The sequence below is a fragment of the Astatotilapia calliptera genome, chromosome 10 (assembly GCF_900246225.1).
Source record: "Astatotilapia calliptera chromosome 10, fAstCal1.2, whole genome shotgun sequence".
Taxonomy (NCBI): domain Eukaryota; kingdom Metazoa; phylum Chordata; class Actinopteri; order Cichliformes; family Cichlidae; genus Astatotilapia; species Astatotilapia calliptera.
Genome location: NC_039311.1, coordinates 31,994,642 through 32,010,177, shown reverse-complemented (window position 1 = coordinate 32,010,177; position 15,536 = coordinate 31,994,642). Strand labels below are relative to the sequence as shown.

Sequence of the window (15,536 nt, the reverse complement as noted above, 5' to 3'; positions counted from 1 at the left end):
GTAAAGCAGCTGCAGCTGAAGACACTGAGCACGAAATCCAGCTGCTCTGAACACCGAGAGGCTCAAACAGAACAACTCTGTGTTTGTGGGGTCTGTGATAAACATGTATGCATGAAAAGATTATAAAACAACATAAGGACACGAGCCACTGACTTCCTGCTTCATGGTTTTGTTCTTTTACTCTGCCGGAGTAGCTCTGCGTGAATCACAGCCCAAAGCAATCTTTATATATCTCACACTGATTGGCTGCCTCTCGTAAACACAAAGCTCAAAGAGGAGCTGGTTGGGATCAGAGATGACCATATAAGGATTTCCATCCACATGACATCTCAGACATTCACGACTGATGAGTTTATAAAACACTCGTTCCATAAAACCAATGAGAAATAATTAACAGGAAAACACAAAGAAATACAACCACAATTAACAGCATCATCATCATCATCATCATCCCTGTGGATAATAAAGCATCATGTCAATACCCTCAGAGTTATTTATTATCTTTGAGGGAACAATTAGTAAAAAATAAACAGACTGATTCTGAAGGTTCTCAGTCATCCAGGTCATGGTAGTCTACAGAGCTTGCAAAGAAAAGCGTCTGGACTTCTTTAAGTTGCTTGAAGACGTTTCACCTCTCATCCGAGAAGCTTCTTCAGTTCTAAGGTCAAATGGTGGAGAGTCCCAGATATTACTCCCACTAGGTTTATATCTGGGACTCTCCACCATTTGACCTTAGAACTGAAGAAGCTTCTCGGATGAGAGGTGAAACGTCTTCAAGCAACTTAAAGAAGTCCAGACGCTTTTCTTTGCAAGCTCCTTTGAAAACAGACTGATTAATATAAAATGTGCTTGGTGTTATAACCAGCTCTGAGCTTCAGTATTATGGGATGTATCATAACTGCACTACTGTAACGTCGCTGAAGTAGAGGAACACACGTCGGTTGTCTTTGACTTCTTTTCTGATAAATCACTGCAGGAAACTTCAAAAAGTCCATTTTAGGTAAAACCTCGATCACCATGTCAGAGAGAGAGCTGCTTGAAGCAAGTCAGAACATAAAAAGCTCACGTTCTAGCTGTGAGTCATTTTCTAAAATACCAGCCTTCGGTGCTTGTTTGAGAACTTTTCCAGTCTGATAGAGTGAAGTTTTTATCCTGCCAGCTGGGACCTGGGCCTGCTTCTGTCACCAGACTGTGAATGATGATGATCTTCGTATATAACGCCCGCCTTTCTATAGTACCAGGAAAATGACTGTGCAGAATCCGTCTGCTACATTACATTTAGAGGGATATCTTTGTCCTTATAATGTAATATTGATTTGTTTGCAGGTTTTAACAGATCTTAAACGTGTTTTTCAGTTTCATATTTCTATCTTCTGTGATTAACAAGTTATGAGGCTTTAAAGATGCCAAAAAATCATTTGAAAGCACCAAATTGAATCCACCTCAGGTACGCTGAGGCCTGAAGCTCTGAAAGTTTTTACAGTATGAAGATGAAATGCCTCAAGTTAATGTTTTATATATTATTGTGTTTATTTATTAAAGTTATATAAAGAATAATCCACAGATTCTGAAAGAGTCACCTGGGAAATATTTTCACATTTGGTTATTTTATATAAAAGAACCAAAAAGCATAATTATTTCTAAAAGCTGGAATATCTCTGTGGGCAGGAGCTCCGAGCACCGCAGCCAAATCCGGCCTCCTGGAGTCTCCCTGGATAAGCTTTCCCGCCCCCCCGCTCTTTGTGCTCTTATGTGCTGCTATTGGTTGGTACGATCCGTGACACAGGAGTACTGGTTATCACTGAAAACACTTGTACTGTGAAATTTATGACTATAAAATACTTTGTAAATGTTGCTAGAAAATTAGAAGATATAATATGGAATCCTGTGGAAAAAGAAAGTTTTGTTTTTTTCGATTTTAGGAACACTAAACCTAAAATATAAATTATTCAAATTTCTCTTTCCCAGGACTTTTTTCTCACAAATGAACCAAACAGTTGTCAGTGCTGTAACGATGTTAAAGAGGCTCATTAGGAGATCATTTGGGGACGATTCTGCTCTTTTCCAGTCCCATAATTGAATTCTTCAACACCAGCAGCTGTGTGTGAGTCACAGCGTTAGCAAAAACAAAGACAGCTGAGAAGTCACTGAAGAAATCCTAACCGTGAACCCTTCCACCTTCAGGTTCACACCTATCTGTGGTGCTCTGACGACGCCTCTTCAGACTCTACTGTCGCACTAACACTGGCTCTAATGGGCTCTTAACAGCTGGCAGACAACAGCAGCTTCCCAGAGGGAGCCAAGGGGATGAAAAGAAGCACAGTAACAGTGCCAAGCTGAGCCGAGCCGAGCCAAAACTGTGCCGAGTCTCGGGGAAAAAAGCTGTGCTATGTGGTGAGTTTTAGTCATGCAGAGTGGCACCTAATCCTGCGGCTCCCTCTCCTAACAGCAGACAGGTTGTTGAGCTTTTTAAAGCCTGATATCTGTTGAATCTTCCAAACAGAAACTGTCATTAAATTTAATACATGAGGTCTAATTAATCTTTGACTGCCATCTGGTTATTACTTTCTGCGCCACGCTGAATCTGAAATCTGTTTCTTTTTCACACACAGTCAGTATCAGCTCATCAGGGCCGCATTGTTCTGTTCACTTTAGCTCCGCTGCTCGTCGCGTCGAGGGTTTGCTTACACACGAGCTTCTCATTAACCGACACCGAGAATGGGATCATCCCAGACGAGTCTGAGTTAAAGTGCCGCTGTTATTCTCAATAAAGGGGAAAATACTCTGATTCAATACAATGCAGTTGGTGTCTGTAATCCCTGCAGGCCAAAGCACTCCGGTTTCATAGTATTGGATCTGTATGATGTCATGAGGGGCCAATCAGAAAAATACTGTAACTGTCTTGTTATAGCAGTGGTATGGTTTCTAATCACTAATATGGTAGCAGTGGTTAGAGGGTTGGTGTGTACTGATACAGCAGCTTGGCCTTCAAGCCTGCTCACATCAAATGTTATATACAAAAACATGACATTGGTCCTTGTTGAGTTTTTAATGTCTCTTAGAATCATTAACTTTCCTTTTTAGACTCCTCCAGGGCCGAAATTTTCCAAAATGAAAAATATGCACATATTGAACAAAATGATTTCCTGTTAGAGCTGGAGTACCATCTGGAAAACTCCAGAGCTGTGTTTGAATTGGATTAGACTATCTACTGGTGTTTTGTTTCTGTGGCACAACTTCTGATATTTCACATCCATTCATCCTCTTCCACTTATTCTTGTCAAGTTCATGGTGCTGGAGAATATTTGATATATGAATCTACGGTTTCAACGCAACCATTCTTTAGCTTTAGACAGTCGAGCTGGAGGCTCATGTTGATTTCAGATGGAATGCCTCAACATAAAACTGTTATCATTTTCCACAGGTGATTAGAGGAAGAAGCTAAACTCATCCAACATTCAGTTTGTTTCTGCCCTTAAATAACACTTACATGAAACTATTAATTCAATTTAGACTGACCAGTGGATAAAAACAAACTGAAACCACTGGCTTTTAGTTGGGTTCAGCTTCACTGTAAAGGCAGGCTTACAGAAAAAAAACAAATCGGGGATTTTCCCCAAATAATTGAAGATGGTGAAGAGCGAGGGTGAAACCAAAAGAGCTTGGAGACTTGGGGAAAGCTCCAAGGCAATATTGAGTTGGCTGTATTTCCACAAGATCAGGAAGAAACATTACCTGCCCAGTTATTAGTGCTGCCACTCAGCAGCTATTTGAGAAGTTATTTACAAGAACTTTTTTATTATATGAATGGAGAGGGAACCATCCATCCATGCACTTTCCGAACTGTTCATCCAGTTTAGGGTTGCTGGAGGGCTAGAGCCTCTCCCAGGTACCACAGGGCGGGAGGAGTTTTTGTACTTAACAAAACAAATTATCTACTAAAAATAAAAATACAGAAATTATAATAATAGTTACAATCAGCATTTCTGACTTCTCACACCAGAGCGCTGATAAAATTTCATGCTAATTCACAATATCATTACTGTAGGCCCTCAGAAGTATCAGGCAGTAATTCTTATGCAGACAGAGTGGAGGCCACTGGTTTGGTTTCAGAGTGTTTTACCAGGTTGAGGATGTAGTTGAGGCGTTTCAGCTCGCAGTCGATGATGATCTGGAAGTCCTTCTTGTAGTCGAGGTCAGCCAGCAGCTTGATGAAGGCCGGCTCTGTGAGACTGTCCAGGTTAACCGAGGTGACCTGCCAACTTCGTTCTGCCGCCGTGTCCAGGATCCTCTGCAACACTGCCAAACCTGAGGGACAGCAAAGTAAGACGGGAGCCGCCTCAGCTGCATTTAGTCATAGACAAGATGACATGATTTAAATTTGGATAATCTAATTTTTTAAATAAAATCTGTATTCATTATAAGCTTTATTAAGCTTAACTTAACATCAGCATCCAATAGCTATTTCACCTGACACAGTCCCAGTGACTGATCAGGTGGACTCAAGTAACCCCCATCATCATCTAGTATTCATTTAAACTTCTTTAAACTGGATCTTGGTTACTTTCAGTTTACCATTTACTTTGATCAGTTTATCAGCTTACCAACAATCAGCTATGGTCAGCAATCGTATCTAATCATTCATCTATAACAGCTGGCTTATTAATCCAACCATGAAGCCACTGTTTTTAGCTTCTACTTCCTTTAACAGCTATTCACTGTTACACGACCAACATTAAAACTAGAACGGACACAGGAAGTCATTTTGAGTTGATCCTGTTTAACTGACAGCTTTTCATCATTTAATATTGTTTGTACCTAACAGATTTATTTTGGGATTTTTTTCATGCCCATCTGTGCTTCATCACTTTCACTTGCTAAGCTATATTTTAAGTTTCAGAATAACCAGTTTGCGCTGCTAAATATTCCAGTAAGAATAAGTCATTTTTATTTCAGCTCTATATTATACTTTATCAAATAGATTTGGTTATCTGCAACGTTAACTAAAATTATTACTTACTGCAATATTTTTAGCCAATGGTTTCCAATATTTTATTCCTAATTATAGAAGCTCCTTGAACTGTTCCTGTATTATAACATTTTTAGCTGTTTTAACTATTTTGTTTCTCAGCTATCTAAGCTACGTAGCAATCCAACCATTGTTCAGCACAGCGGGAGGGGGGGGGTATAATTTCTCCTACTCCATGACTTTTAACTAACTTAACTTTTCTGCTAAACCTGTTCAGGTTCATTAACTTAGTGAAAGTTTCAGTGTTTCTCAGATTGGTTAGGCTAATCTTTTGCATGCTCCGTGACTACTGTACAAGTGACTCTTGGGCTATTTACTGCCGATTGGGAATCACCAAATCCGGGGTTTTCACAAGGCAGAAATTGTTTTGACCATCAAACTGATTTTCAGCTTCACAACTTGCAGACCTGCAACCTGAAAAGTAGACGAGTAACAGGCGTTTGAGGTAGTGATTAAGATCAGCGGACTCATTGAAAACTGTCTCTGACTTTTACAACTTTAAGTCAGAGCAAGACAATAAAACTTATTTTTCATTAGCACATTGTATGTCGTAATTATGACTAAGAAGTTTTTTACTTTTTTTTGAGAGCCAGGTCTCAAAAAAAAAACTTATAATGAGAAATATTATGAGAAAAGTTTGAGTGAGTGGGAGATATAATCGCTGAGTCACTTGTTTGAAATGTTATCAGCTCATTGAATGAGCCTCATTATTTGTTATCTATCCCATATGTTTAGCTGCTGGTAGGCAGTTATCACTGAATTACAACGGTGACCCAGCTAAAAGGAAGTACAGAGTGTTTCCAGATTCAGACTGCATCAAAAGTCCACATTAACTCGAATCTCAATCAAGTATGATTATTCTGAAGAGGATTTGTTGAGTATGTTTTCATGTTGATATGAGATACAGTGTTTATGACCTTCAGAATAATTGTCCTACGTTGAATACAATATATTTGTGTAAACCTGCAGCAGTCCAACAGTTTACCCGGAGAGTCTGACTCTGAAACTCATCCCAGCTGTATTATAGAGTGACCTTTCTCTTTACTTAGAAATGATCTCTGCTTCCTTTGATCTTTGTTGGCAGATATCTTTTCTCCAGCTCTTGTTGCCATTCGTCAGCCTGACGGATTACTTTTCAAAGACGCTTTGCTCCAAACTGCTGAATGAATGCAGAGATATGTTTTCATGTCAGCTGCTGAGGACTGGATTTGAAGAGGCAGTGGCTCCTCTGACTGAATGTCAAACTGTTTTGTAGTTTTGTTTTGTTTTTTTTGTTTGTTTTTTTTTTTTGGGGGGGGGGTTAGCGGAATCAGCCTCATATGATGTCTGCTGTAGGGCTGCCACAAACGATTATTTTGATAGTCGACTAATCAGATCATCATCCATTGGACAACGTACAGCTTATTGCACCAGCAGCATCTGCTCTTATATAACCATCACTAGCTTACAGCTTTAAGTGTTTCAGGTGCTAACTAAAAATAAAGACAAGATGATAGTTTATTAAATGTTAATGAAATCTGCAGATTGTTTCGGTGAAGTTTAATAAACTCCTTGCTATCTAAAATATAACAGGACACCGGAGTAAATTCTGGAGCATCTCACACTTCTGATAATCAGCTGTCTGCTTGACGTTTATTCAGCTGTGTAAAAACTATAACTTTAATCTCAGCCAAACCGATTTACTCAGGAACAAATAAAATACTAAAAAAAGCCAAACAATAACATGTTTAAGTTATCTAAGTGACTCATATATCATGTTTAACCTGAGTACTGAAAGACAGCGGTGGGTTTGAAAATGATTTGCCGGGAGTCCGGTGTTCTCACGGCGCTAGTGACCTAGCCCCCGGCTCGCTATCGAGCTAGTGGGTAACAGACGTCTCCGAAAACGTCGGAGCGCTTTTGAAAATATGCGGTGTCTTGATAAACTGAGCAGATATTTGAAGTTTACACAGCTACATTCTCGCCTGAAAATATGTTAAACGTTTATTTTGTGACCCAGAAAGAATAATAAGAGTAACATTAAAACTAACTAGCTGCCGCCATTGTTGGAAACTGAGCTGGGCTGCGCTATGAATTCTGGGACACAGCTTCTGCTTCTTCGGGGTTTAACGGCAGCTGGCATCCTTGTACATGCAGTGCTGCCATCTTCTGTTTCAGTCCGTTATTACACTCTTAAATCCTGCTACTTATTCCTGCGGCTTTTGGGATCTTACAAAGCTTCAAACGACGCGTCGACTATTAAATCAGTCGTCGACGATTTTGATAGTCGACGTAATCGTGGCAGCCCTAATCTGCTGTCTGCCTCAGGCTGGACTTGACCCGTGTGCCACTTCAAAAAGCTGCTTCACATGGAGATGCCACAGATGCGAATTTATTTTTGTTTAAGAGATCGCATTTGACTGAGAAAATAAATCAATGTCTGTGATGGTGTTGAAGTATCCAGGATAATACCTGAGAAGCTTATTCAGAGCAGCACAGACTCTCTTATCTCTCACACTGCTTCATCTTCTGTGCTGTGATATATTATTTAAGCAGAGAAGCCTGACCTTAAACAGTCAATGGTCAAAGAAACATGATACACCAGCTGGCCTCGGGATCAAACCTGGAAGATACATACTGGATGTGATTTTCAATTCAATGACATTTTAGAAATATAGTGGTAAATCACAAAAGCAGTCGCCTCAGTGCATGTAGTAAAGACTACAATGATACAGAGAAAGCTCCAACAATCAGACAACTTTCCCCCTTAAATCCAGGCTCAGGGACAGGTGGGTTGATGGGAGAGAGGCAGGACAAACACTTGCTAGTACTCATTCTATTGTAATTCAACTAAGTGCTGGAAATATTCCTTCTAGATTTTGCTCCATATTGATATAAAAACCTCATATATTTGCTACAGATCTGATCTTCATAACACTGAAGATCAACCACAGAAGGTTGGTCCACTGTGGTCACAAAGGGCTGGACAGAAACGGTACTCAGGCTGTGGTTTTTAATGATGCTCAGTTGCTACTATTGATCCCAGAGTGTGCAAATAAATTATCCCCATAATTACAATTGCTTAGCTGACAGGAATGGCACCCAGTGTGGTCTTTTGCTGCTGCCCACCAGCTTCAAGGTTTGATGTGTTGTGCTCTCAGAGATGCTCTTCTGCATACTTTGGCTATATTTAGTTATTTGAGTCTCCATTGGCCTGTTCTCTAACACCATTATGGCATTTTGTCACAGACAACTGCAGCTCACTGCATAGTTTCTTATTTCTGACATTCTCTGTAAACCGTAGAAATGGTCATGATATCCAGACCAGTCCACTGGGTGCTGCAATCCACCAGGGCTGCCCTTTGTAAATAGTTTTGGTCATACATTTACACAGGAACTGAAGACTGGGACATCATTTGTGAGCGTAGCAAAGCTATCCCATGATTCTGTTTTTAATCCCAGACTCAGGAATATCTGAATCCCAGTGTTTTCTCATATTTGCTGCACAGTTTTACAAAGTCTCTGAGAAACTGCTTTATAACACTGTTATTAAAGATGATGGTTTGGAAGAAAGTCTTGAAGCTAATGCTAAGCTGTTTGGACTTTATAATCACATCAGACTCAGTTCGATATTGATTGATTTCTTCTTTCTCGTCTGTGCTTCATCAGTGTCTGCTGGGAATCAGCTGGTCAAATCAACTGATGTGAAAACAGGAATGTGTGAAAATGTCCTGGGCGTGGAGCGACCGGGGCGAGAGAATCGATGAGTAAAATAGGTTTTCTGCAGTCGCTTAGATTCTTGTATATATATATGAACGTATTGTGTACATTTGTAATATTTACACATCACCACATTTAAACTGTATGTTAACAGGAAACAGGATCACCTTCAGCTTTGTTACCTGTTTGTATTCTGGTTCTTTGCGTCCCTTTCTTACCTGTGTGAGCGTCAGCGTCCATGCAGGTGATGCTCACAGCCATAAGTATAGTGGATTGAATGCTTGCCACAGCTTGCTACTAAATGTTTTTGCACCTATTTCTGCCCCGTGACCTACTTTTTCAACATCTCCTTTAAACCTTTCAGGGTCTTGAAAGGATAGAACAATTTCAGGAGAACAAGCCTGTGATTTTGCCCACAGCACAAAGCAGAAAATGATCCAGTTCTATTCAACTGTGGTTAAGGTGAGGGAGCTGCCTGGATGGCGAGTGCAGGAGGCAGCGCTCAAGACTACTGCAGTAGCAGGCTGGCAGCTGAAAAAGCAGCTACTGTACAGTCTCACAGTAGCAGTAAACCCAGCACAGGGCTGCAGTCCATGTGTGAAGAATGCTCTGGGGTGTATTCGATGTGAAGCTAGCATCCCCTTTTCAAATGGAGGGAAAGGTATTAGATCACTGTGCTGGTTTTCCTGCTCAAAAGAATCAAAACCTTTTTTATATCACTGCACTTTTCCTACCAGTGACCCTGTTACTGCTTACTCACCCCCCGCTCCTCTGCCTCTCAGCCGGCAAAAATAAAATCATTCAAATTCTCAATTAGTGCATCTTCACATGTCTTGTAGTGTGTTTCTACAACCTAACAGGGAGTTTTCTGCTCTGTGTTTAAAAACGCAATGAGTCAACACGCAGAGTAATCACATCAGCATTTTACAGTACACACACACACACACACACACACACACACACACACTGTTCAAAAGACAAGTCAGCAGAATTCAGATAGACTTCAAAGAGCAGAGAGAGACACACTGAAAAAGAGACTTCAAAGATACTGTGACACGTGCGCAGCAACACCTCCTCCAGCGTTATTACCTCAGTGTCTCACACTCAGAGCAGAAGATTAGACGTCGTTACAATCAGCAGACTCGCTCCGTGTGTGTGTGTGTGTGTGTGTGTGTGTGTGTGTGTGTGTGTGATACATGGGAACATTAGTTTCAACAGGGGGACAAAAGGCAATTCAGTGCTAACATCTGATGGATGAAGATCAAGTGCTGAGCTCCAAAACTTCTCTAGTCCTCTTTGACTCAGCAGGTTAGATAATGTCAGTTTTAATTGCTTTCAAACTGGGTTCTGCAAAGTAAACACCAACACTTTCCCAAGAATATTTTTACACACCTACATACTTTAAGAATAAAACTCTTGTAAATCAAATAACTGATTTAAACTGGCTCAAACTGCAAGACACCTAAAGTTTCAGGCATGGGGGGAAAAAAAGGAAAGAGAAATACAAAATATCTTCCAGAGGAAGATTATTGATCTGACACATGTCATGACAAACATGAATAAATCCATCCATCAATCCCACTTAATGCTTGGCTTGCATGGGACTAAATCCCTGCTGTTGGAGCAGCACTTCCATGCCTCTTGATCCCAGAAATGATTTCATCATAGCTTCAGCTACACCATTAGATAATCATCCATGATGGAATCACTGGACCAGTGGAATAACACCAGGGTAACCGGTAACCTAAGATACCAATAAACAATACCAGGCCAACTGAGGAATACAAAGGCACCACCAAGGGAAAATATTAGGCAAACCAAGGCCGAACAATAATATATATATTTATATACAGTGGGGCAAAAAAGTATTTAGTCAGCCACCGATTGTGCAAGTTCCCCCACTTAAAATGATGACAGAGGTCAGTAATTTGCACCAGAGGTACACTTCAACTGTGAGAGACAGAATGTGAAAAAAAAATCCATGAATCCACATGGTAGGATTTGTAAAGAATTTATTGGTAAATCAGGGTGGAAAATAAGTATTTGGTCACCTCAAACAAGGAAAATCTCTGGCTCTCACAGACCTGTAACGTCTTCTGTAAGAAGCTTTTCTGTCCCCCACTCGTTACCTGTATGAATGGCACCTGTTTGAACTCATCATCTGTATAAAAGACACCTGTCCACAGCCTCAAACAGTCAGACTCCAAACTCCGCCATGGCCAAGACCAAAGAGCTTTCGAAGGACACCAGGAAAAGTATTGTAGACCTGCACCAGACTGGGAAGAGTGAATCTACAATAGGCAAGCAGCTTGGTGTGAAAAAATCAACTGTGGGAGCAATCATCAGAAAATGGAAGACATACAAGACCACTGATAATCTCCCTCGATCTGGGGCTCCACGCAAGATCTCATCCCGTGGGGTCAAAATGATCATGAGAACGGTGAGCAAAGATCCCAGAACCACACGGGGGGACCTGGTGAATGACCTGCAGAGAGCTGGGACCAAAGTAACAAAGGTCACCATCAGTAACACACTACAACGGCAGGGAATCAAATCCCGCAGTGCCAGACGTGTTCCGCTGCTGAAGCCAGTGCATGTCCAGGCCCGTCTGAAGTTTGCCAGAGAGCACATGGATGATACAGCAGAGGATTGGGAGAATGTCATGTGGTCAGATGAAACCAAAGTAGAACTTTTTGGTATAAACTCAACTCGTCGTGTTTGGAGGAAGAAGAATACTGAGTTGCATCCCAAGAACACCATACCTACTGTGAAGCATGGGGGTGGAAACATCATGCTATGGGGCTGTTTTTCTGCCAAGGGGACAGGACGACTGATCCGTGTTAAGGACAGAATGAATGGGGCCATGTATCGTGAGATTTTGAGCCAAAACCTCCTTCCATCAGTGAGAACTTTGAAGATGAAACGAGGCTGGGTCTTCCAACATGACAATGATCCAAAACACACCGCCCGGGCAACAAAGGAGTGGCTCCGTAAGAAGCATTTGAAAGTCCTGGAGTGGCCTAGCCAGTCTCCAGACCTCAACCCCATAGAAAATCTGTGGCGGGAGTTGAAAGTCCGTGTTGCTCGGCGACAGCCCCAAAACATCACTGCTCTCGAGAAGATCTGCATGGAGGAATGGGCCAAAATACCAGCTACTGTGTGTGCAAACCTGGTAAAGACCTATAGTAAACGTTTGACCTCTGTTATTGCCAACAAAGGTTATGTTACAAAGTATTGAGTTGTATTTTTGTTATTGACCAAATACTTATTTTCCACCCTCATTTACGAATAAATTCTTTACAAATCCTACCATGTGGATTCATGGATTTTTTTTTCACATTCTGTCTCTCACAGTTGACGTGTACCTCTGGTGCAAATTACTGACCTCTGTCATCATTTTAGGTGGGGGAACTTGCACAATCGGTGGCTGACTAAATACTTTTTTGCCCCACTGTGTGTGTATATATGTATATATATATATATATATATATATATTTAAACTAACATGAGTTAATATAGGGCCAACAAATGAATAACAAGCAAGGGGTGAGTACCGGCTGAACAGAGGGCCAAAACCAGGCTATGAAATCAACACAAGGCCAACCAGGGGCTGGAGTCAGGCTTACTACTGATAGCCAACAACATACCAACAACTGGAGACATCCAAGAGTCACAAACAAGGCTAAAAGAATCAATACCAGCCTGTTCTACTTCAGGAAACAGTAAATTCCTGCCAACACATCCATGTATCAGTATTAATACTGAAATAATTCATAGCTTCCTGCAGAATAACTACTGTCAGAGAGCCTTCCTATTGTGTTCTTGCCTGTTTTACTTAAATAAAGGATCCAAATGTTTCTTTCACTTCACCTCTTCCTCATAGGGATGTGTTAAAAATGGACATCAGCAGATATGTTGGCCATAATTGCTACTATCTGAAAGAAATTATGCATCTCCTCTGAAAGGTAGCTGTTCATTAAAGCCCATACGCTGTCAGTGTTTACAGCTGCTGCACAGGCTCAGCTCCGCAAGTCAAGTGTGTTAATGATAATGCACAACCTTCAATTAGACATACAGCAAGACACCCACGCTGACAGGCCAAGTGTCAGTCACTGCTGAGGACGGAGAGAGAACAATAGTGAGAGACAGAAGACTCAAATAAAAGAGCGAACAAAAGCAGGGATAAAAACAGGTGTAATGATTTTTAAAATCATAGACTCTAATCTGCCCTTTTATAATATGATGCCTGCATATCATTTACCTCTAAACAAGTGATAAACAGGAAGTAAAGATGAGGACAGAAAGAATAAAACCAGGTGATGGAGAAAGATGAGGTGAGAAAATATGAGGAAAGCAAAACCAGATATTTCAGAAGAAAAACTCAGGAATAGAAAAAAACAAAGAAGAGAGAGGGGAGGAGCAAAAACGGAACCAATCCAGGGATAAAACACCCGCCCTACCATCATCACACAGCCCCTAACCCAAAATTAAGGTGCAGTATTCTCCTGAACTATAGCTGGCGCCACTCAGACAATCCTGGCAGATAATAAGAGCTGATACAGCAAGAGAAGAACTCAAAATGTTTCCTGTTTTTTCCACAAAGTCTTTAGTTTTCAAACGACTGCAACATCTGTTTGTCATTGTAAACCAACACGATTGTACGCTCCTGTCTCCGACCCAGGTCCGGTGGCTGCGGTGGAAAATCGAGCCGACGAAAGAGCCACAAATACTGGCTGTGCTCTGGAGCACAAATACACAGTCACATGAATGATGAAGTTCTGCAGTCTGGTTATGTCAAACAAGTCTTAGCTAACACTAACCAACAAAACTGGAAGGCTAGCTTGAGGTCAACACTGTGCTAACAGCTGCTCCACTCTGAGGAAACAACAGGAAGTAAGACAGAAATATTTTAGTTTAAGAATAAATGCGACTGCATGACTCAGCATTACTGTCTGCGTGGTGCTCACTACCAAGTGTTAACATTTGTTGGCTGTCACAGTCTGAACTCTGCGCTCGTCTCTCCCTCAGTTTGCAAAAGTAGATGAAAAAAAAAAAGCTGTCATAAAAACACTTCTTTTTACTCCAGCAGAGAAGAAGAAGCAGCGCTCTCTTTCTCTGCTGCCTCAGCCTGTAATGTGTGTGCTGGTGCATGAACGTGCACATATTTGTGTGTGTGTTGGATATTAAACTGGCGATGCGGCAACAGTTATGTCAACGACACACAGACACACACAGTTTCATGTTCAATTACACAGAGACTGCTCATTTCTTCTCCGTGGTTTATTTCCTTTACAGCTGCTGCCCGTCCATATGTCCAGCTTTTTTTCTCTTTTAATAAGTGGACGGAGCTCCCCGCCGTCCGCTTTAACCACGTCGTTGGTGAGCAAAAAGATGAGAAAATAGAAAAAAATAAAGAAGCAGCACAAGATGAAAGGAACATGTAAAAGCTTTCTTGATCCTCTGGACAGTTCAGAGAACACAGGAGAGGAAGCGTTTATTGTCTCAGGTCAAGGATTTTTACCTTGAATGAGCCCACAGGAAAAAAATGGTCTCAGTGAGAGGACCCGAATATTAACCGACCATCTCCACCGGAGTGCAACAATCACATCCATCCACTTTCTGCTCCTCGCCAAGGAGATGTTCGGTTCGGTGCCCGAAACATGTCGACTGACTCCTTTCAATGTGGAGGAGCAGCCGCTCTACTGCGAGTCCCTCAAATGGCCGAGGTCCTCACCCTATCTCTGAGGGAGAGCCCAGCCCTCCTTCAAAAGAAACCCGTTTCTACTGTCAGTATCTGCGACTTCATTCCTCAAGTTTTTATATCTGACACATCAACTTCTTCCAGTTTAGCTGGCGCTGTTTTTGACTTATCAGAAAAAGTACTTATCATCTGTATAATCTAACAGTGAAACAATATTTAACAGAACTAAGTATGTGTGTTTAGAAACTATCAACAGGGATCAAATGAAAAGAAAATTGAATCAAATGTTCTGCTGGAGGAGAAATGAAGGAACAAAGAAGGACGGACAGCTGTGCAGTCGTAGCTCTTTCTTCTCCACAGTCTCAGCAGCGTTTTCCACATGGAAAAGATATATATAAATCCTATAAAGTTTGTTTCTGTCTTGTGTGAAACTTGCATGAAAAGCATACAAGAGTGAAAACAGATATAAGATCCCTTGAAAAATTGTATAAATGAAACTTATATGTTTTTGGCTACTTGGGGCGACCGTGGCACTGGGGGTTGGGAAGCGCATCTGTAACCGGAAGGTTGCCGGTTCGATCCCCGGGCTCTCTGTCCTGGTCGTTGTGTCCTTGGGCAAGACACTTTACCCCTGTCTTATCACGCCATCGGGCCGATGGCATATGGCAGCCTCGCTTCTGTCAGTCTGCCCCAGGGCAGCTGTGGCTACCACTGTAGCTGCCTCCACCAGTGTGTGAATGAATAGTGACATTGTAAAGCGCTTTGGGTGCCTTGAAAAGCACTATATAAATCCAATCCATTATTATTATTACTTACTAAAACAATATATGAAAGTAATGAGAAAGTGGCCACTTTCATGAGTAAATCATATAAGCCTTCTATGATTCACTATATGAAGTAGGCCACATCTGATGCAAGTCTTTTATAAGTTTTTTCTATTTCTTTTCCATGTGGGTTACTCTGATCAGCTTATTGAAGTTCTCTCAGACATTTAGAACATGTTCACTCATGCTGTATCAAACTGAGTAAATAACATTCTGCTGTGTATGGTTACATGTGGCCATCAAATCAAATCAGCCCTGTATGAGATCAGCGGCTGTGATTGGC

At 41.3% G+C, this 15,536-nt stretch overlaps 1 protein-coding gene across 9 annotated transcripts in view; it reads right to left on the bottom strand.

Moving 5' to 3' along the window:
• LOC113030115 (glutamate receptor 1-like) overlaps positions 1-15,536 on the bottom strand; it is a 106,134-nt gene that overhangs the window by 42,360 nt on the left and 48,238 nt on the right. For all 9 annotated transcript variants that reach the window (XR_003273552.1, XM_026181258.1, XM_026181257.1 and 6 more), the window contains exon 4: positions 4,124-4,308. Coding sequence is in view for 8 of the 9 variants with exons in the window: in XM_026181258.1 (XP_026037043.1) it covers positions 4,124-4,308 (185 nt within the window). In the remaining variant the exon portion in view is untranslated. The remainder of the gene's footprint in view (positions 1-4,123; positions 4,309-15,536) is intronic.